Below are 22,747 nucleotides of genomic sequence, written 5' to 3' on the forward strand. Positions count from 1 at the left end.
TTCTTAAGAAACATTAGAAAAGCCCACATTGGGACCAAACTTGCTTATAAATCCATCATGTAGCCCTTTTCCTGCTGTGATAATTCACAGTTTTAGAACTACACAGGAATTATAATTATCCAATTAACACTTCCATGTACTCACCCCCTTAACTTAAGAGAAAGGGGAGGAGGGGAGGGGTACAAAAAAACGGCCAAATCAACTCACACCGAGTTGTACCTTTCACATCACCATACTCACAGTTTAAAAGCATGACTTGTGAACCTAATCTTATATATTGCTGCTTTATTATCATATCCTTCTAAAAAAAAAAAAAAAAAATCAGTAACATGATGCTGTAGTTTAGCACAAGACTGTAAAGTCAACTTTTTGTGTGTATGGATGGAAGTCACCATAGAGCTGGACATCGACAGGAGAACCAACAGGGGGTCGCCTTTGAAGTGAGGTTTACAACTTTTTTTTTTTCTTTTTCTTTAAGAACACAATTTAGACTCTGGGCGGACATCATCCACACAAAACAAACCCGAAAAGCCAAACGTTCATTTTAAATATCAGTCACATAGCCATAATAATGCTCACCTCTCCGTTCCTCTCGTCTGTCTCACCCATTCAAATGTTCTACTGCATCATGTGATTAGTACGTCATTTTACACCATCGGTGCCAAGGAACAAAAACCCCTTCAAACCATCTCTGACGTAAGCCCACAAATGTGACCTAAAAGGGTTTAAAAACGGCTGTAGAAAACAAAAAAAAAGAGAAAAAAAGCGTGGCAAATCTAACAATCGAGTGGGACATAGACAGAAATTTTGCTGGATTGCAACAACAAGTTGACAAACAAGCAAACAAGAGCACGACCGACATCACAGGGACACCAACAGGGGGTGGTTGTTGTTGTTGAGGGATGTTGAATGTCTGTGGTGGCCCACTCCACACTCGGGGGAGGGGGGGGTCTTTACATGCAAGCATGGCGTTCTTGATCAGTCCCATCTTGATCTGTCCCAGCTCCTGCTGTTCCTTATCAGGCATGACGCCAGACACGTGGTGTGGGCCGGGATCTGGAGTTCGGTGGGGCGGGGCCAGGCACAGGCAGGCCATTAAAATCCAAGACAAAGACACACCATCGGGGAGCGATCGCACGCGGCAACACCCCCCCCCCCCCCACACACACACGCGTGTGTGCGCGTGCCTGCTTCAGACTTGGCAAAACCCTTCAGAATTTTTCCTCCGTTTTCCGTGTCAGCGGGGGAGAGGTGGAAATCCAGTTTTACAAATAAAAAAAATAAAACCCGGTTGCTTTGTGGAGAAACATGCTTCGAGTTCTCCCCCCCCCCCCCCCCCCCTCCCCTCGTATCCTTCATCCAGGCGTCACGCCCCCAAAAAGGTGTCAGCCTGCGAAGTGTCGCTAGTATTTACAGAGATAGACCTGGGGAGGGGACGGGGGGGGCAGGGGGGGCGGGGGAAAATAACGTGTGCTTGATCACCGCAGTTCCAGGATGAGGCGCATCTTGATTTTAAATTACACATTTAAAAATATCCTTTAAAAAAAAAGAGACTGACGTGAGAGAGGAAACTGTTCGACCCAAAGAGTGGTGGTAGGACATGTTGGCCACAGATTTTCTACACGCGTGTTTACCATTTTGTTTGGTACGAATAAAACGTACAGTCTCCGAAGTAGCGTGTGTGCGAGTATGTCAGTATGCGTGAGTGTGTGGATGTATGTGTGTGTGTGTGTGTGTGCGCTCTCTGGGAAGCATTTGACGATCAAAGAAGAGACAAAAAAAAAATTGGAGCAAAAGAGAGAGAAAGAATCGGACCACTACTGGTACGATGCGAGCGGCGCTGCCCTGTACGTGATTCGCCCGAGTGTTAAGACCCACCCCTTCCCCCCCCACCCCACCCACCCACCCCTCCCCAATCCCAATCCCGGTGGGAAATCCTTCTTGGCTCCTGGGCAACGCCCAGCGCCTCAGTCCTCCAGGATGATGGGCTCGCTGGTGCTGGAGGGGAGGAGGGGCATGGGCGGGGCGCGGGGCGGCGGCGGAGGGGGGGGCAGCTTGATGCGGACCGGCAGGTGGGGCTTCCGGGCTGCCCGCCGCATCTCCGACTGGGTCAGGTGTTTCCTCAGGGCCCTGGACAGGGAATGAAGGCGTTAGACGCTGTTCCTTCCAGCGCGGTGCTTTGCATGCGTGTTGAACGGCGTTGACCGGCTCCGCCCACACTTAATGGCGATTAGCACAATAAGGTCAGACACTAACGGCGTGGGGTTGTGTGCACTGACGACTCGGTCGCATCGGATCCCGCCGACGCCATTTTAAAAAGGTGCTCTCTGTTTGTGTATAGACGGAGGCGAGGCGGAGGGCGCTCACCTGGTGTCCTTGGTGGCCACGAACACCACGGGGTTGGGCGCGTCGCCCTGGTTCACCTTCTGCCGCTTGATGACCGACTGGGAGGTGGTCCTCAGGCCAGACGTGAAGGGCCTCCCGTTGGTGGGGAACGGCACGCCGCCACCGCCGCCGCCGCCGCCGGCGCCACCACCTCCGGCCTGCTGGAGAACACAGCGCAGAACACCCCACTCAGAACCCGGGCCGGCCTGGGGAACATCCACCGCCGTTACTGCGCTAACCATCGTCTAGTTCAATGGAGACTGATTCAACGATGAGACGGGGCTTGCTTAATCCCAGATGGGTACTGCGGTACCGCTCTCTGGAGAGCAGTACCGAGCAGTACCGCTCTCTGGAGAGCAGTACCGAGCAGTACCGCTCTCTGGAGTGCAGTACCGCAGTACAATTAAGAAAAGAGATACCCTGTTATTAAAATACGAGTAAAAAAACGACCCAAAAGGTTATATCGCTCTACAACACAATACAAGAGCGGTCGCGATGTCGTGGTGCGCGTGGCGAGCAGAGAGGAAGGGGAAAGGTGTCGTGCCGTTATCTGCGAGATACTGACGTTGTCGAAGGGCCTCTTGCCCAGCAGGCCGGGGCCCCCACGGGGCTGGCTGGTCTGGTTGCGGTTGATGGGCGGCGGGAGGCCGCGGGGGGCCTTCAGCTTCAGGGGGGCCGTGATGGCTGCGGAGAGGGAGAGGACTTGCTTTAGGACCAGAGCACGACGTCTCAAACCTGGGCGAATGGAGACGGAGCATCCAGGCTCACCTAGATCCTTCACTATGGTGGCCAGTGACTGCCGGGGGATCACCCTGTTCTTCTGGGGGTTCTTGGTGGCTTTAGGCAGCCGGATTATACCTGGAGGACGGGATGCAAGAACACATGGTCAGATTCCCATGTCGGCAATGTTCAAGCTTTAGGAGTCAAGTGCACTTTGTTTGTCCAGACACACACACAAACACCCAGACCCTCACACTCCCCCAGAGCCAACCTCCCCCAGACCCACACTCCCCCCCCCCCCCCCCCCTTACACTCGGCCTTGACGGCGTTGGCGTTGATGGAGGCGTAGGGGCGGCGGGCAGCCCTTCGCGGCTGCAGGATGTCCATGCAGACCCGGCGGGCTATGCGCGTCAGCTTGGTGGTCTGCAGGATGAAGGTCTGGCGGTTCTTGGCCAGCAGCTTGGCGCGCCCCTCGTTGCGCGTGAACGGCGACAGGCCCTGGGCCTCCTGGCGAGTCATGTGACCGCGCGGGCCTCCCGACTCCTGCAGCACACGACACAACGCCGGGAGGGAAGGAGGGAGGGAGGGAGGAGGGCGCACGGGAGGAGAAAGGTGATCTCAATATTCATTAAAGAAATTATAAGATTGAGTAGTACAATATTATAATATATTACTCCCTGAGGAGATATTCCAACAAATCCCAGCTCCCTAAACGATCCCAACATCATAAAAAAACAAAACCCCCCTAACCACATAGCTCATGTAAAATAAGCAGGTTGTATTGGACTTCAAGTGCAGTACCACCCCACTGCCACCTCCCTTAGGGGGGGATACTCAATGAATGAACGGGTGAATGGGGCGGAGCCAAACGTACAGAGCCAGCTCTAGCGGCGCCCTCTAGCTGTGTGGGGGTCTTCAGGCCTCCGTATTTCTTCCAGTAGATCCAGCAGGAGGCGCACAGCCTGCACTGCATGTTGGGGGGTCCCCAGGCGTACCACTGAGGGGACTGGGCCGCTGGGGGGGGGGCACAGAGAGGGAGAGAACGTGACTCAACCGTTGGTGGTATTCTTCGTACAACATTCAAATATTTAACCACAGAAATCTTAAAGTGTTAAACATTTTAAAAAACATGGCAAAATTGTCACCACTCCCATAAACTGTTTTGATTTTCATTTTTAAAGCTGTAGCAGTATTTTTACAGGTATCAGAAATCTGAAGCTTTTCAGGGCAGACTTTTTCTTAACTTGGCTTGATTACATTTTATATTCTACATTTCATGCATCCAGAGGAGAATAATCATTGTCATCCAATTTTCTTGTTTTGTAGACAGCATCACATATTTGGTTAGCGTCAGCTTTAGCACGGGTTCACCAACGCCCATCCAATGACAGCTCTCGCTGAGGAACACTTACTGTGGCAGCTCTCGCAGCTCAGGCCTTTCTGGAAGCCGGCTGGAGCTCCGTTCATGCCGGGCTTGCTACCAGGGGCCATGATCTGGTTGGGGTTTGGTTTCGTGCTGGAAGACACAAAGGATGGGTTTCATTCGATCAGACGCGTCCGAAAAGTCCAACCACATGACCATGTCCCCTTGATGTGGTCACGATTGTTGCAGCCTAGCCAGAGCTAATCCTGGGAACGCTACAGGCCCCGCGTACGCCAGAGGTGGTGCGGTCCACTGTCCTGTGTGTGTGTGTGTGTGTGTGTGTGTGTGTGTGTGTGTGTGTGTGTGTGTGTGTGTGTGTGTGTGTGTGTGTGTGTGTGTGTGTGTGTGTGTGTGTGTGTGTGTGTGTGTGTGTGTGTGTGTGTGTGTGTGTGTGTGTGTGTGTGTGTGTGTGTGTGTGTGTGTACTTTCATCAGCTGCAGTTCAGGTGCGTACTCACTAGGTGGGGATGTACACCTGCTTTAACTTGCTGTCTGCCTCCGCTGCCTTGAGCCGTTTCTGGGGGAGGAGAGGAGGATCACGGTAAGCTCAGTGTTTAATCATCGTGTTCGATTATCCAAAGCGCGCTCTTAACGAGTGCGGGGCCTCACCTGTTGGATGTAGCGGTCGGTGGTCTTCCACATGTAGTAGAACTGGACCACGCTGGCCAGAGACTTCCAGGGCAGCTGCAAGGCAAAACATACCAACGTCCCGTTTTAACCACTGGGATGAAGGACTACGCTCCACACAGGTGGAAAGCAATGTGTCCTAAAGCAGAGATCCTTTGATTTATAACGACCAGTGAGATTATGTCCAAAAATAGTGACGTTATTGACGCTCTACACAAGAACCAAAGAATACACTGCGAGGCTGCAATCACTACACAGCTGAGAGAAGAATAAGGTTTATTTCCATCGAACACACACACACACACACACACACACACACACACACACACACACACGGCTGGGAGAGGCGGGACTCACAAAGTCCTGGCGGATGTCGTTGAAGTCCTTGCCGTACTTCTCCAGCGCCTCCTCGAACAGCATGGCCTCCGAGGCACTCCACTCCTCCATCTCGTCCCGGCAGAGCACGGGCCCCCCCTGGGGCACCAGGGTGGACATGGACCTGGCCAGGTCGTACTCGTTCTTCTGCAGCGTGTCCATGGCGTGGAACTGCGGGGGGAACCGGACAGAGTTGGGTTAGAGGTCTGGAGCCGGGGTGTCCTGGTTCGTGTTTGGCTTGGGCTGCAGGCGGGTTTCTGGTGACGTTAATGGGCTGGTTTTGTTAAAAAAAAAAAAAAAAACAGCCATTGCGGCACATTCAAGTATCATTATTTGGCAACTTTCTATGAAACAAAAATGTAATTTTAAAGTACAGCGACTGATTAAGCAACCTTATTCAGGGCGATGAAAGCAGTCGAATAAAACCCATGGGTCCCATTTTGATTTCACAGGTCATGGTATTTTGTTAAAGGTCCCATGTTATACCACCAGGTGTGAGTGTGATTAGCCATTACAAGCAGTTTTGAAAACCTGCCTCTTCTGACATCAAAGGTGGGCGTGTCCACCTAGATGTGTGACGGATAGATGAGCAACGTTTGCTACAGTCCACTGGGTGGGCTGGTAGACTGATCTATCCAGCACAGATCTAGGTGGACCCGCCCACTTGTGATGTCAGAAGAGTCCGATTTTCAAAACTGCTTGTAACGGCTAAACACACTCACAACTGGTGGCATGATATGGGACCTTTAAGTCGAGCGCTGCCTGTGTCCCTTGTTTGCGGTGACCCCCTCGCCCCCCGCTGTGCCGCCGCCTGTGAAGGTCAGGGGGGGGGGGAGGGTCAGTTGTTCTACTCACCAAGGTGATGTCTCTGGAGGCTGCGGCAGCGCTCATATGGAGGCTGGGCTGGCGGATGGAGCTGCTGCAGTCCAGGGCGCGCGCAAACGTCCCCACGGCTCTGCAACACACGCACACACACACGATTAGCATCACCACATCTCCGTACACTCAGCCATGCAATCCTTAAAATACTAAATGTAATGCAAATGCTAAAAAAAAATATGTAACGGGTAAAACGGTTTGACATTATAATATTATGAATATCGTTTTATTAAGCGTTGCGGTGATGTTCCCTCAAAGGGCCACAAGAGGGAGAGCTTGCTCCGGTGCTGCCAACAGAGTGCTGAATCGCTGCCAACGTGACGTGGACTCCCTCCAAAGTGAGACTTGTGGCATCCAAACCCCACTCCCTAGCCAGGATGAATCTTACACTTCAAACGACTTGAAGTGAAAGTGACCATTAAACACCCGTTTACCCCGGAATAAAAATACGTGCGTAACAACCCCACGTCCTGGCCCCATAAAACACAACCCAGGCCCGCCCCGTCACGGAGGCGCCGGTCACCATGACAACCCACGGCGCGAGGGCCGCCATGTGAAAGCAGGGGGGGGGGGGGGGGGGGGGGGGGGGCGACAGATGGCTCACCTCGCCACCACCAGGAACTGGTCGATCTGGGGGTCCTTCAGCTGGTTGTCCGGGTCCCACACCTTGGTCTCGAGCTTGTCCTGGATACGAGTGTCCAGTTCAACTGTGTGTGGGGGGGGGGGGGAGGGGGAGGCGTTAGTGTGACGCATCACGGAACAGAACTATACAGGTACTGGGTGAGGCTCGGGGGAGTGATGCACTCTAAGAAAGGACAGAGTGATGTGAAATACTCTGAAGAGTATCAAACACCCGGTAGAGCTCGTACCATTAAGGCACAGCCCCGATCAGAGACCCGGGTTCCAGGCTGTTTGACACCCGCTTGACGAACGTCAACGATGAAGAACGTGGCGATGAGGGGGGGGGAGAGAGGGAAGGGCAGGGCACAGAGCCACCAACATCAACAACATGCGACCGTGGTGCTGGTGACTCAGTATCCGTGGTCTCAAAGGGTTGCCGGACCAGATGGGACTGAGGCCGGCGGATTGCGGAGGGAAAACACACAGCTCTGATCGTGATCCACACACGGCGCCACCACGGGACTAGGGGTTATGGTGCACTGAGTCAACGGCTCCTTCCGTGGGTTTTGTATGAATAGTTTCTCAGCTGTTGATCTGTTTCTATTATTTGCCACTCCCCCTTGCCTGTAGGGGGCAGCACAGAGTCCACAGAGAATCTGTGGGGTCTATCTTATTTTCTGAATTTATGGAGAAATCTCTAAAATGAAATAAGAATACCGTTGTATGGTACTGCCTTCAAATATGTAGTGATGCAACCTTTGAACATTTTTTTAATTAATGCTAACGATATAATTGCATCTTTTATGGACGCGTTTGCTTGTGCGAGCCGAGCGTGACTGTGAGGTGGGCGTCTGTTGCTAGGGGGCGGGGCTTACTTTCTGCTAGCTTGTCGGGGATCTCGGCCTGGAACTTGGAGCCCACCCGGATCTCCCCCTGGTCCGCGAGGAGGGTCTTCTGGACCGGGTCGAACACCAAGGAGTAGAAGAAACAGTCCTGTGGGGGGGGGGAATGGCACAGTTAAGAGTGGAGACACTTGATTTTACTAGGCTGTAACGAATGGAAGAAACGTTGCCACAAGAAAATAAGGCAAGACAACATTATTTATATAGAAGATTTCATACAGAAGGCAGACTCAAAGTGCTTCACTAGAAACATCGTCATACAAATAGAAAAATAGATGAGTAAAAGAACGCATTGAACACAAATATTCTGAATTTACATACATCTTTATATTCGTCTATCAATAACACTAAAATAATCCTGAGATGTAAACAAAACAGCAGGAATGCGGCAAAGCGGGTTTGTCCCCTCGCCCCACTGCCCCCCCCCCCCCCCCCGGTCGGCAGACCCACCTCTTTCTCCAGGTAGCCGGCCAGGACGTCTGTTTCATTCAGGAGGGTGACGTTACATTTGCCCCTGAAAGAGACAGGACATTTCCCAGGTTGAGTAGACTCTTACTGGCACTCACTAACATGCCCATAAGAGAAAATAATAAATAAATGTATATATATTTAAATATAATGCATAGAAAATGTACATAGGATGACTTGACATTTTGGTGGCAATGCATCAAGCCTCGACTAAAATGTGTTAGTCGTAAAGGTTGGTTTACCGTATGTGGGTGGCAGGCAGGGATTCAAACTGTCGGGAGAGGAAGAGTTCCCTGTGCTTGAGCTGGTGCTTCTGTTGTTCCGAGACGGAGGGCTGTTTGGACTCCTCCTCAAAGTCTCCTGAAAGACAACAACAGGCCGCCATGAGGAGAAGGCTGGGGAGCCATTTGGAGACAAAGGGGATTATCCCTGCAGACGCACGTTTCAGATCCATTTGGTGGATCGGGGAGCTATAGATCAAACTGCGTGGAATCAAGTTTAATATCAACATGAGCTCATCGGGATTGAAACACCGGAGCCTGTGGTAATGATATCAGTGAGAAATCCAAACATATTTTTTTTTTTTTATTATATATATTTTTTTTTGCATAAAATAAATTCACACAAACTTCAAATCACAGCCTTGAAATGACTAGCGAATGATATTTTTTCCGGAGGACCACCGAGTACTATGATCGTCGTCCTCTGAGTGGATTAAGTGGAGCCGGTGGGTTTATCATTGTTGCTCTCGTAAACCACAGAACGGAAGGCATTCCCAGGCATGAAGGAGTACATAGCTGGAGATTAAAAAAGCCACTGCAAATTAATCTGGCTGTGTGTGCGTTCAGCCACTAGATTGCGCATTCCTAATTTGAGGCAAGTGAGTAATTTACAAGCGGGTGGGGGGTGGGGGGTTGGGGGGGGTGCGCGTGAGGTGGGGTGTGTGCGCGTGTGGTGGGAGGGGAACTATCTCGCTCCATCTGCGTGGACTCCGCCCCTGCACTCAGCCACAGGAAACCCTGTCACCAAAAGAGAAGGCCGGGACCTTAGGCCACACCCCTTTCTGTTAACCCCTCCTGCCACCCCTCTCCCTCCCTCCCCCCCTCACCCCTCCCTCCCCTTGTCCGGCGAGTCCCTGCCAGACAAAGTAGGAAACCCTGTATACCAAACCTGAGGCGCCCATCCCCCAATCATGTATCTACTACCCTCTTCGTTCACTCACTCACACACACGCACACACACATTAAAAAGAGCCACGCACACACCCACACTCCTACGTAGCGTTCACATTAAAAAGAAAGCACACACAAAGGACACACACACATGCACATGGAGGAGGGGGGGGGGAAGTCAGTTAAGGCAAACATATCAGGCAGGCATTCTCGCTCTCTCCTAGCCTCCTACGTTCAGTCCAACACAAATACATGCATACATGCACCCACCACCCAGCCCCCCCCCTCCCCCCAACGCAACCACCCCCTACACACACAGACCCCAAACCAATCCCCGAAACACAGACACTTTCTTCCCCCTGACAAAGATGCAAGTTAGAGTTAACCTCTGTTGTTCCAAGGCCCTGTGGCATCAGGGAAACCTTTGGTTAGAAAAACAACCGTACCACAGTCTGAGGGCGGAGCAAGAGACCGAGAGAGAGAGAGACAGACAGTCTGAGGGTGGAGCAAGAGACAGAGAGAGAGAGACAGACAGTCTGAGGGTGGAGCAAGAGACCGAGAGAGAGAGACAGACAGGCTGAGGGTGGAGCAAGAGACAGAGAGAGAGAGAGACACAGAGAGAGACACAGTCTGAGGGTGGAGCAAGAGACAGAGAGAGAGAGACAGACAGTCTGAGGGTGGAGCAAGAGACCGAGAGAGAGAGACAGACAGGCTGAGGGTGGAGCAAGAGACAGAGAGAGAGAGAGACACAGAGAGACACAGTCTGAGGGTGGAGCAAGAGACCGAGAGAGAGAGACAGACAGTCTGAGGGTGGAGCAAGAGACCGAGAGAGACAGAGACACAGAGAGAGACAGACAGTCTGAGGGTGGAGCAAGAGACCAAGAGAGACAGAGAGACAGTCTGAGGGTGGAGCAAGAGACCGAGAGAGACATAGAAAGACAGTCTGAGGGTGGAGCAAGAGACCGAGAGAGACAGAGACAGAGAGACAGTCTGAGGGTGGAGCAAGAGACCGAGAGAGACAGAGACACCGAGAGAGACAGACAGTCTGAAGGTTCAGCAAGAGACGGAGAGAGACAGAGACAGATAGAGAGTTAGAGAGGACGACCTTGACCTATGGGCCATCGGGCGCTTGGAAGAGGACGAGCAACCACAGGACACGGACTGATGACGACGAGAGAGGGGACGGGAGAGAGAGAGAGAGGGGACGGGAGAGAGAGAGAGAGAGAGGGAGGGGACGGGAGGGAGAGAGAGCAATGTAGCGAGGGAGGGCAGAGAGACTAAGGAGCCCCGGCTTTAGATGCTGAATGGCAGGAGCAAGAGAGTGCGGGAGCAAAGCACCGAAAATGTCCAGTCATACACGGTGCAGAAGTGGTGACGAAACACACCGCTTCACAGCGGTCCGTTGGTGTGAAATCAGCAGTGGGTCGGTCTACAGAGCATCCCGGTAGCCCTCCACTCGTGGGGGTCCCTGCTGTGCCTACAAACCACAGATGTGTCTGTAAGGAGGCCCCAAATGCAGAGAGCAGTAGCGGGCGAGGCGTGTGCTGGGCTGGGAAATACTCTCAGCCAGAGATTAAATTCAAGCTCCCCAGGTGTCCTTTCATCAGACATTAAAATGGTGCAACACTGAGCTCAATGTATCCTCAGAAATAACCCGATGCATCCAGAGGGCTTAGGGAAACCAGGTGATAACAAGGATGCCTTCCTGGTGCAGAGTATTTTACATGTTCCCCCCCATAGCCTCATTCAAACGTGACTTTGAATGGCAAAGTAGATAAAAAAGGACCCCCAAAAATAACTTGACAATTTCATCAACTGCACATTTGCATAAATGTTTGCATGCAAAAAGCGTGTGTGCGCATGTGGATGTGTGTGCATGTGTGAGACACCGGCCAAAACATGGTCGCGTTTACGTTGGTGCACGAGGAAAACCCTGTCGATAGTACGGCGAAGAGGTTGGGGCCTCGATGTACAAAGAAGCTGCAACGCTGAAGGCGGTATTAACGCATCCATTTTGAGGTGTTGGGTGTGTGTGTGTGTGTGTGTGTGTGTGTGTCACTGAGCGTGTGTCTTTGTCTGGAGCGTTGCAGCAGCAGGGGAGGAAGAGGAGGGGTGAGGAAGGGAGGGGGGTGAGGAAGGGGGTGGGGGTGGGGGGGCTGTTAGCGTCGGCGGTGGCGGAGAAGCGGATGAGGGAATCCGATCAGGCCTAACGGTGGTCGGGGCCATTAGCGGCCACTATGCGGCTTAGCAGTATTGGCCTAATAGATTAGGGCCTATGCACAGAAAGACATCTTATTGGATGCAACCGTTTTATTTCGCAGTCGCGTGTGGCAGGCACACGGTTCTTCTGCTCGTTCCCGTCTCCATCTTTTGGCCACAACGGCGTAATCCTTGTTGTTTACTCGTTTGCAGATTTATACAGCGGATCAATGTGTACAATTCATTATGAGATGCGGCCAATTATTCCCCCTGCATCTCATATAAACTAATTGAGCCAACATTATAGAGCCTATTGAATGCCGATCTACATATATTCTCAGTACATCTCCTTAGCCATAACGCTTTAAATACGGTCAAAATATAGCCAACAATAGCCTTCCCTGAACAAGTGCTTGTAGCAGCAAAAGCTTTAACGTGGAAACGTCTCACTATTTTCTAATAAAAGAGTACTTCTAGATACAGCACAAAAGAAACTTGTGGTTTGAAACACTGGGAACGGCCTCGTTCAGAGTCTGACGAATGGAGCGTAAATTCAACTTTATTTTAACTGAAACCGAGTCTCAGACCTCAGTTTTTGTGTATGAAGCAATACCCTCCTAAATTAATAATAACGGAGCAAGAAAGTTCCTCTTCAAGCCTGTCCAGGAGGATGTCTGCAAGTCTGTGTCTCATATGGGTCTGCTTCAGTTAGATTTGCTAAGCTGTGAACTACATCATATCCCTGTGCTACAATGAGCTCTACCTCGCTCTGGCAGCAGTATGAAAACGCTTGCCATGATTTATTCCCAGTGGCCATTGTATTACTATTATTACAAATTAGTCAGTATTACCAGGACATGGTACTCTGCTATAAGTTGACAGCTATTCCCAGTGTCGATTTGCATTATGAGAGCAGTCCGAGATGTGTGCCTTCTCCATGCATCATGGCCGGAGTCACGTCTCCCCCATGAGGTTCTTGTGTTGGACGGCCAGGGCCCGGACCTCTGACTGAGGTTTGAGAAACCTGTTTGTTATGCTATAGTTTGATACCTAACAGTAGCAGAGGGGAGGATGGGTCAAACCATTCTCATGGTCGAGGCTAGCACTGGGCCCCGAACTTCGAATATCGGTTTGTAAGGCAGGCATTTGGTTTTATGAAAATAATAATATATATTTGTTCGGAAAACTTAACAATATATCCACATTTTTAAACAATATAGTTACAGGCCAGCCCTAGTTGTGAGGAAGGGTAAACAAGAAGTGTTGTAAAGGCCATTGTTTACAACGGCTGAAAACCAGTTTGCCACGGCCTTTTGAAAGACTTGGCCTGGACCTCTTTATGAATCCACACTGTACCATCGTAACCTTAACACAACTCTGCAAACTTTTGCTCAAAATCTTACAGGGTCAAACTTGCATATTAGGTATGGGAACCAAACGATGATCAATCCTTTTGGCACCACTGGTCAAATAAGGTATGAATGAATAATTTAAAAAATCGTTATTCAAGTTTGCACATGTCACTAGAAAATCCTGTTTATCTTCAAGTGCTGTGTCCCCGAGTGATACGCACTGTCCTTCACATGCAGGATACAGTTTGTCTACGCAAGCTGTGTGTTGCCCAGAGAGTTTAGCTCACACCGTGGCCGGCGCCTCTACTCTAGCTTCGGTTAAATGAAGATTTGGGACCCTGAAATGGACCAGAGTACCGGCCTCAAGGCTGGCTGCGGAGCGCTACAAAGGCAGGCTTTTCTGTTGTCATTTCAGGTTTGCCGGTTGCTTTTTAAGACCATAAAATGTAATAAATGCAAATCTCAGCAACATGGTTGGTCCCCTTCAAACTCAGATAAGAATCAAAGAGAGATAACGAATTCAATGAAGGAGTGAGGCAAGCGCTACTCACTTGCGTTGCTGTCGGCCAGTGTGTTGAGGTTCCCCGAGATGTCTCTCCGCCTGAAGAGACACACCACCTTGGCCTCCACGTTTCCATTGGCCGTCTGAGGAGGTAGAGAAAGACGTATTGTGGTCAGCATTTGGTTCTAGCACACTTAGACATTTTCAAAATATGTTTTTTTTTTAGATTTATTCAGTTGAATTAATTCATTAATTTAATTAATTTGTTTGGTTTATATATTTATATGCTATGGTGGTCTGCAAAGTATTGATCGTCACCAAGCCAGTAGGCAGGCCTTAAATGTGTGGCTTATCCACTGTGATTGGTTAAAAGGCATCACATGGTCTGTTGTCTCACAGCTCTGCAGCAGTTTTCCAGCAGTTAATTTCATGATCCTGTTGAATCGTATTACCGCAGGTTCATACAGCATACAGACAATATTTTCGTGAGAAGATTATTGTACTTTATTTATAATGCTGTAAGAAAAGTCGATGTAAAAATGACGTCATGTATAAAATTACATTCACAAAACCGTCCGTTCTTAAGCATATTGGCAGATCTGGCCCAATTATTTCATAGTGCATTCGCAGCACATGAATACTTAAATAATGAGCTGTGTAATCAAACTAGAACACATACATTATTTACGGCCATAATATATACATAAACCTCAATACATTCATATATACAGGCACAGTGACACAGGGTTTACAACGTTGTTACAATGTTAAAAACGGAATTAAATAAATTGTTATGGTCACGCTGCAAATGTGAAGCAAAACTCACCATTTGTGTGCTTTGGGCCTTAAAGATTTTAAAGGCCAACAAACCAACAACTCAAATTCTTTCTACTAAAAAAATCGATTGCGTTGGCCAGGGCCTCATTAGTATCGGAATAGATGCGTTTTTCTGTTTGGTTGACGTTGTGTCCCTGCTGTTCACTCTATTACATCACGCATTCAGCGTGCTGAGCATCCATCAGTACTTGGGAAGATGAAGTCCTCACCACAGCCCCCCTTCAATCTAAGTGTTACATAAACCAAGCTTAATCCCACTGACTGGGGCGGCCGGCTTGTGTCACGCACCAGCGTTACTGCCGAGTTATATAAGGAGCTCCCCGTACCAGCGTCTTGTACCTACTGCCGTCGCCGCCGCGTCTCACCTGCCACGCCTGGCCAACCGTGGGCTCGCTGGTCGTGGCGGTAGGATTGCAGCTCAGACTGGCGGCCGAGTAAAAGGGGGCTCTTTGGGGGGGGTATAGAGACATGCTCGATAAGGAGCACGCTTTGGGAGAGCAGAGTCGCTGTGCGTTTCAGACAGAGTGGCCTCGTGTAGAATGTCTTGGAGCTAAATACGACGTTTACCACCCACACTCTCGATGCAAATGACGAGTGACCTTGACACTGGTGGAGCGCATGTTTTATTTATTTTTTGAGAAGTATATGGGAGACTTTTGCAGTGGTGCGGCAAAGCAGCATTTGTTGATCTGTAATTGTGGTGCTTTTGGTTTCCATGCGGAACGTTTTAAAAACAGATCTTCAGAGGAATTTAACCCTGTGACAAAAATGTGAAATGTGTTCTTTTAGGTGGCGCACAGCGATTCACAACAGATTGAATGCTTCACAATTCAATTGACACTGAATAAATATTTAGACAACAAGTACCCGACCCCAGAACAAAAAAAAAAAACTGACCTTGTTGAGCTCTTCTATTCTGCGAATCAGGTAGGGGTTGCTGGACGAATTCTCGAAGTACACGTAATCTGAAAGAGAGAGGGCGGGATAAGTACACAAAATCCTAATCATCATAAATCATAAACGCTGAACAGAGGAGCAGCCTTTTTGTCATTTTGTCAAGAGATTACAGGCCGCATACAGGCCACAGTACGCATCAGCAGGTAGCCTGCTGAAAAAAATACTTGACAGAAGGGAGGGAAATTATAGAAAGGTGGTACTATGGTAGAAAAGAGTAACCTCCAGGATGTGAATCAGACCCTCGATTGAACAAGAGGAAGATGTCTACACTCCCATTGGGAGCACTTAACGGACAATGGGGACAGGTTAAAATGACGATAACCACAATTCAGGTCACATTAAAGGTCCTGCATAAGCCACAAGCCAAGAGTGAGCCATCACCAGTGCAACAAGAGTCATATGGAAAATCGAAAAATAATAGTCTGCTCCTTGTAATGCACAATACTGGTGAAGTTAGGTGATAAAGCATAGGTGAGGTCTTATTTTCACCACTATCAGAATCAGAACAAAATCATTTCTGCACGAGTGAAGGCCCATCACAGCCCACTGTGTGATGATGACTAGGCCCAAAGCCAGGGACTAAAGTTGTACCGTTTGTTTCAACAAACGGGCCCATAAGTCTGTTCCAAGTGTCAAAGGGAAATGACTATACTTGAGCCATAGACTAATTTGACACATCTCTATAACAAATGTCAGCAGCTGGCTCTATTCTCTGCAATTCTCTTCCAGACACTTGTTAATGCCGTACCCCTTTATGTCATGATCTGATCCCAAAAGAAGTGTGTACGAGGGGCCTATCATGGATCAGCTCAATCAACCATTGACCTGGTTCCCACACACGGCTGCGCATGCTTGATAGACATATTATGTCGTCTTAAACGGGATGGACTGTCACGCTGCATGCATTCTTCAGATATATATCAATTGAGCTCATAATCATACACATTAGGATAAAAAAAAAGAAAAAAGAAGAAGCACTTCCTCGCATGTCTCCATGTCACTTCTGTGCCATTATATAACATATGGACACAAAATATTGATACGTCCATATCGTCAGGGATGAAAGAAGAAAATCCCATTCAGGGCAAGCCATACTCGTCCGGTCAATGCCCTTTTTTGTTTTCCGATTTCGTCTGGTGAGCCATGTTTGTGGTGTGGATGCTCAATGGGACAAATTAAGAGAATTGAGTGGCATCACGGGCAGGGCGAAAGCCGCTGCAGACCAGAAGGATCAGTGAGAGGCAGAGGGCTATAGGGGAGCCCAATAGATCAATGATCCGGAGAGAAAAGACAGCCTGCTTCTTTGTTGGTGATCATATAGTGCCCGCAACCTATGAAGAGACGCCGTCGCACAATTCACTACATTTGTCCGCAGAAGCCATCAGATACCATCAGGGTAAAGGTTGAAGGGTTTTTACCAAAGATCATGTATACAATTACTTCTAAGGGAGGGGGGAAAAGGGGCGCATAAGGGTCAAGTACAATATAAATATCTTGCAAAAAGGGATCCCGCGAGAGGGCTAATCGAGTGAAGAGTGTTCACTGTGGACGTACGCGGCGAGAGTGGCGCAATGTGCTAGGTGCTTGAGGGTGACTGAAGAGGGATATATGCATACGTAGGAAAGCACACACACACACGGAAACCCTTTGACTAATCTCTGGTGAGATAATGATCGCACTCCTTAATGCAGCATCCTTCTGTGGGTCTACCACTAGTCAAAACGCAAGATAAGAATCTCCCACGTAAATCCTTACCAATATTTCAGGCGTTATTTAAATAGGAAGCCACTGCATCGATCCCCCTTATCCTGACTATTGATCAGTGAGACATGTTGCATACATGTCATTAAGGGGCCCCTCGGTAACGAGACCAAAAGCACATCTGTAGGCATCATTGAAATAATTCTGGTTTACGACAAATGTTAGTATACAGCAATTTCATAGCGAAGCTTATATTCCAATTCAAACAATTAAATGGTCATATTTTTATCGTTATTTGACTATACCACTTGGTTAGCTAGAGTTGTAATGGTTGTGTTACATTGCACACTTAACCAGTTTTCAAAACAGGCTATATTTAGCAGACAACAGAATAGTAGAGTTTTTCCCCCCAGACAACATACACAGAGGGCAAGACTGCTCCAATATTGACTTTGGGACATGCTAAGAACTCAATAGTGTCTGATGGGGAAGTAGATGACAGAAAGTAACACATGACCTTTAAAAAAAAAAAAAAAAGCCTGCAATTGCTTGAAGTCTACAGTTCCGGCTATGTTTCTAAGGTCGTTTTTGTTTCATCATAGCCAGAATACTTGCGTTAAAGTTTTGTCAGGTTGGTCAATCACTTCAGTGTTGTAGGTACTGTGTCACCTGCACACATTTTATGTATAAGTATATACTAGGTGTAAAACAATTACAAAAGGCACTGGAATATGCAATATAATTTGTATTACACCTATTGGCATGAGCAAGATTAACGAATAGATATCTGTAAACATACGTCTTACGGCAAAAATTTAAAATAGGGTTGGCATTTCTTTCATGGTCAAATCACTACAGCAAGACGCACTTCCAATTCCAGAAGAAGCAATGAAACAATAGGAGAAACATATTATGACTTCTTTGTAACATTGTAGTGACAACGTTCCCCAAGGAAGTATGCAAATTGTGCTGGAGACACGCTTGTAATTATGCCTTGGTGGCGCGAGTGTGGTACTCAGAGAGCTTATGGGGTGCTGACGTGGGGCAGTACATGCTAGGAAGGCCAAGTCGAGCCCAGGTACCGGGCGACAGCTTTTGGCCATGGCTAGTGAGAGTTGTAATGAGGGATATGGCATCAGTTTACACCGATTTAATGGAAAAATATAAAAAATAAGTGGAGCTGAAATTAGTGTCATGATAAGTGCTGAAATGACCGCACCGGCCTATAACTTTACTATATAGTGTAAGTGACGTTAAGAATACCAAGTATGCACCCTAGTGTGCGGTGTATTCCTAAAGAAATACATCAAGAAGTACCCCAATGGGGATTCTATTAAGGTAGTACTATATACAATGTTGATCGTATCGAAACAAATATTCGCGCCCGGCACAATTCAAAACAGGGCTATCCATGCAAAATGTGCACGTAGTAAATGGGCATAAGATGAACACATGAACGTCCACGTAATGACTACTTTTGGGTTGATTGTAAATACTTAATTACCACATGCATATTATTGTAGTTATTTTACATATTATACATTTTTTTCTTGATATCTAAATCGTGTTTGAGAAGCTTTCCTTTATTTGTGAAAAGGCACACAGCTCCCATTCGTATTTTGTTGTTTGTATATTGGCGGTTAACTGTGTTGCTTGTGTGGTATCTGACGACTCTAAAGTTGAGCCATGGCATGGTTTTTACAAGTTATGGATGAGAGGACTTGAGGAAATATAACCGGCACAGGGCAACTTACGACAAGAGCGTTAGTAAGGAGTCATAACTTTGCAAAGTACTTTCCCGAAATGTACCAATATGTGCCTCCACATTCAAAGCCACTATACTTATATCAAGACCAGCAATACTCCACCAAAAGGCGAAGGGCTTCTTACAAACAGTTCAGAGTATCCAACAACCTGTACAGTACTTTAACCCGCCGTTAGACAACAAACTAGATGTCCCCAACACGAAATAGTCCGCTCCAAAGCTAACAAAAGTGAGCTAGTTAGCACGTATTGCTAACCAAATCTAATGGCGAGGTCGCCTGACGTTAGCTACAAAAATTAGCGCCCCACATTAGATAAGCTAACCGGCCAGCATTAGCTTTACAGGGACTAGCTAGCGTTCGTTAGCAGCTAAACACACAATCAGCTAACCCAGTAGCACGCTAGCCCCCTTCTGCCCGATCCCTTCTCAACGAACAATTACTTTGGGGGATTCCTTAAAATATAACTTTAACAATATTTACCTCCCACTCGGTACATGTTGGCCGCCATTCTCTAGTAACCCTTATCAAACGCCGTCCCGGGGGTTTCCCCACTTGCGTGGAAAAATGTCGATCTGGAGCTATTTTATCCCTTCATTTACTGTAGACACCCCCGCCGCGAAACAAAGCCGGCTCCGTGCACAACAGCCGAGCTCTGGCGGGTAAAAAGTTTAAAGTTTCCGTTACAATCTTTCCCAGGGTCCAAAATTGCGTCTTTGTTTCGGTCCTTCGGCGACCTTCCTCTCTCTCCCTCGTCTTCCTCACCCACTCACGCATTCACACTTGCAGGCATGCACACACAGCCCTTGATAGCTAGCCTGTCTCTTACTCCACTCTTCCTCCCATCCTCCGCTCCCAGCTTCATCCTCCTCTTCTTCACCTCCGCTCAGTTCACACACTCGCGTACGCTCGCACACTGCCCCCCTCCCCCCCACCCGCCTTGCTTGTAAACGTCATCTTCGGAATATAGAATCGGCAATCTCCGACACGCGCCAAAATAATACATACAGTAAAAATAAAATAATATTCGACGCACACGCACGCGCGCGCGTATGTTCGAAGTTTAAATAGTTGACTGGATGACGTGCACGCGGCGACGATGAACGAGGAAGACGGCGGCGCGAATATGCACAATGTGGATTTATAATGCTTGTGTTTTTGAGGAAGAACTCGGGCAGTGGTATGAATGGGAATGATTCTTTAAATATGTATGGGCCGACGTTGTTGCTGAAATAACAGAATGTACGATTCAAAAAGCAGCGCGACGCAGAGGGGACGTTGCCGACACACGGACGCGCATGTAAACATAATTGTAGACTTTGCGCGTTTGTGTGTCGAGCAAAACGTCATAACGCGCTGGTTAGTTTATAGTAATGACTACCGTATTGGCATTTTTGCACTTACTCTGCTTTCATAAGCGTGAGTGTGAGGCAGAGGATATACTGGTTTCGGATTATGCTTCGCATCAACGATAACCCCTCGAACCGGATGAAACTTGAACTAGAGCTGCCCTCTAGCGGCGTATGGCCCCCAATGCAGCACAAAGTCTACTCAAAATGAGCAAATAATTCAAACACAAGTAAACGAAGTCTCCATCGTCTTTTAATGAAAGAAATACAGAAATGTAATCATTAAATGTATTGATATCCCATATTCAACTTACATATTTGCATCACAGTAATAGACACACAAACAATAAGCCGTTATTGTTATATAATAATGAATTCAGAGGTACCCACATTTAAGATCCAAATATGCCATCACTATTTTTTGATTGCTGGTTCCTAGTAAACAGAAAAAGCGTGCAAATAGAAACAAAAACACACAATGGAATGTTATTTGATGGTATTTGTAATGGAAGCGGTCTTCACAAGTCATATGGCAGTGTGAACATGATTATACACAATATGCTTCACTGGAATTCTTTACATCCATTACAGTTTATTTCTCATCTCAGTATTTCTCTATCCCTCCTTTTCAGCCCTTTCCTTCTTCTTTGGCATGTAAAACATGTTGCATAACGCAACGTATTGGATCTTCTACTGTACAGCTTTACTTCGGTCAACCCTCAAGTAATGTTCTCAATCTATTAGACAGAAAAAAAACGATGACGCACTACACGATAGGCACGGTTAAGTGGAACATCTAACTTCTCCTTCCGCAAACCGTTCTATTTTGCATTCTGGTTCTCTCTATGTTCACATGCGCATGCATGCACACACACACACACACACACACACACAATCACTCACTCACACAGTAAACATTAAGAACGTCATCTGTTTCAGGAAATCCATTCTAAAAAAAACACACTCAATACTAAATTTATATTTAGTGGCTGTAGGTGGTCAGGAGTTTACTGTAAAGATAACATTGTATGACAGTTGTAATACCGTAAATACCGCATACAATGATCTAATCGGCATCTCAATGTAGGCCAGCAACAGTAATAGCATAGCCATGTCTCATTATATATTGAAGTACAACATCTGCATTGTTATACGTAATAGAATATCACTGGCAGCCCTGGTAAACAGTTTTTCTGTTCCACATCTTTATGGACTTTAATTTAAAACGACATAAGATGGTTGCCAAGTGTGGCCTGGGCTATTGGGGGAGCATGAGTAGATTGTGCACATTCCTATTGTGATGCCATGGTGTCCAGTTATTAAATGTCCAACCCCACAAGCACAGTAAGATGTTGGGAATCGATAGAGTATGGCGTGATTATGCTTTTCTTATTGGCAACATTCCCAATGAAATGTTCCAATGTGGCAATGCTTTGTCTCTTCTGAGCGTTTGATCGTTTTCGTTGGGGACGTCAGCGATGAAGAAAAAAGACCGAGGCAAGACCTACGTCGCCCTCTGGTGGCCGAAGCATTTATGACCTCAGGAGAGTCCACCAAAACGAGGCCCGTGAAACAAGGCTGCTCTAAGCAGTCCATGGCCGAAGGGATTCCCTTCCCTTCAGCTAGTGGTCGGTTCTGGGGAGCTGGTGGAGGCCAGTCTCTCGCGGCTGCCGGCTCCCCCTCCTCCTCCTCCTCCTCCTCCCCCTCCCCCACATCCGATCACCTTCCACTGGAGGATGCAGGTGTCCTTGCCCCCCATGGAGAGCAGGTGGTCGTCGCTGTGCGTGAAGCACACGTTGGTCACGTGACTCCCGTGGCCGTCGTACATCAGGCTCGGGGCCTGGAGGAACGAAAACACAACGATCAATAAATAAACAGAAGAAGAGCGCTGGCATTTAGGTCGTTTATTTATACACGACACAATGGAGAGCGTGCAGGCACGTCCCCAACGCACTCACACACACACACACACTTTGATATCACAATTCATATTCAAACTGTGCTTGAGTTGCTCTTTTGCACTTGTTTTTATACCTCCAAATACATTTCATTGTCCCTGTACTCTGCACCATGAATATAAAGTCGAATCTGAGTTGATCTGACTTTGATGTGTGTCTGTTTAATGATGGACACGTGACTCGAATTCAGCTTTGAAATCCCTGTGATCTTAAACCGGATGTGAGTTTTATGAGTCCAGGACTTGTCCACGATCACAAAAATAGAGACCTTTGATTTATATGTATGGAATATTGATGTTATATGATGAAATGAAGTAAGGTCTAGGATTTTGATACTCTGTAAAACAACGTGTAAACATTTCATCAAGAGATCGAACGCTTCTGATTGTTCTAACGATCGGTTACATATTACAGCCCCTCTTGGACATCATGAGGTACAACCATATCACCGAGTATCACTGCAGTATCCACCATGGAGTTGTGATGAGAGTCTGACCTTAGGCTTTGGACAGGGGTACTGGAAGAGGTGGACCTTGCAGAAGTCGTCGGCCACGGCCA

General features: G+C 47.9%; 2 protein-coding genes across 7 annotated transcripts in view; both read right to left on the reverse strand.

The window, feature by feature from the left end:
• Positions 1-1,917: 1,917 nt before the first annotated feature.
• mta2 (metastasis associated 1 family, member 2) lies at positions 1,918-19,781 on the reverse strand. 4 transcript variants are annotated; one of them, XM_056575755.1, is made up of 18 exons: positions 19,366-19,781; positions 15,359-15,426; positions 13,674-13,767; positions 8,642-8,759; positions 8,382-8,445; positions 7,905-8,022; positions 7,013-7,115; positions 6,385-6,484; positions 5,512-5,700; positions 5,137-5,211; positions 4,986-5,044; positions 4,518-4,621; positions 3,980-4,119; positions 3,417-3,648; positions 3,154-3,243; positions 2,951-3,069; positions 2,368-2,543; positions 1,918-2,130 (listed from the first exon to the last, which is right to left on the reverse strand). In XM_056575755.1, exons 1-18 carry the CDS (start codon positions 19,391-19,393, stop codon positions 1,968-1,970), a joined length of 2,040 nt encoding a protein of 679 aa, XP_056431730.1. In that variant the 5' UTR covers positions 19,394-19,781; the 3' UTR covers positions 1,918-1,967. The 4 variants fall into 4 exon arrangements, with proteins under 4 accessions (XP_056431730.1, XP_056431729.1, XP_056431728.1 ...); XM_056575754.1 differs by having other exon boundaries at positions 2,368-2,546; XM_056575753.1 differs by having other exon boundaries at positions 2,930-3,069.
• Positions 19,782-20,342: 561 nt separating this feature from the next.
• eml3 (EMAP like 3) overlaps positions 20,343-22,747 on the reverse strand; it is a 31,176-nt gene continuing 28,771 nt past the window's right edge. The window contains exons 22-23 of one of the 3 annotated variants that reach the window (XM_056575379.1): positions 22,686-22,747; positions 20,343-22,071 (exon numbers count right to left, since the gene is read on the reverse strand). The exon at positions 22,686-22,747 is cut by the window's right edge and continues 69 nt beyond it. In XM_056575379.1, coding sequence (XP_056431354.1) covers positions 21,850-22,071; positions 22,686-22,747 — 284 coding nt within the window. In that variant the 3' untranslated portion in view covers positions 20,343-21,849. The remainder of the gene's footprint in view (positions 22,072-22,685) is intronic. The other 2 variants (XM_056575378.1, XM_056575380.1) reach the window with 2 other exon arrangements.

Source organism: Gadus chalcogrammus, chromosome 17 (genome assembly GCF_026213295.1).
Source record: "Gadus chalcogrammus isolate NIFS_2021 chromosome 17, NIFS_Gcha_1.0, whole genome shotgun sequence".
NCBI lineage: Eukaryota > Metazoa > Chordata > Actinopteri > Gadiformes > Gadidae > Gadus > Gadus chalcogrammus.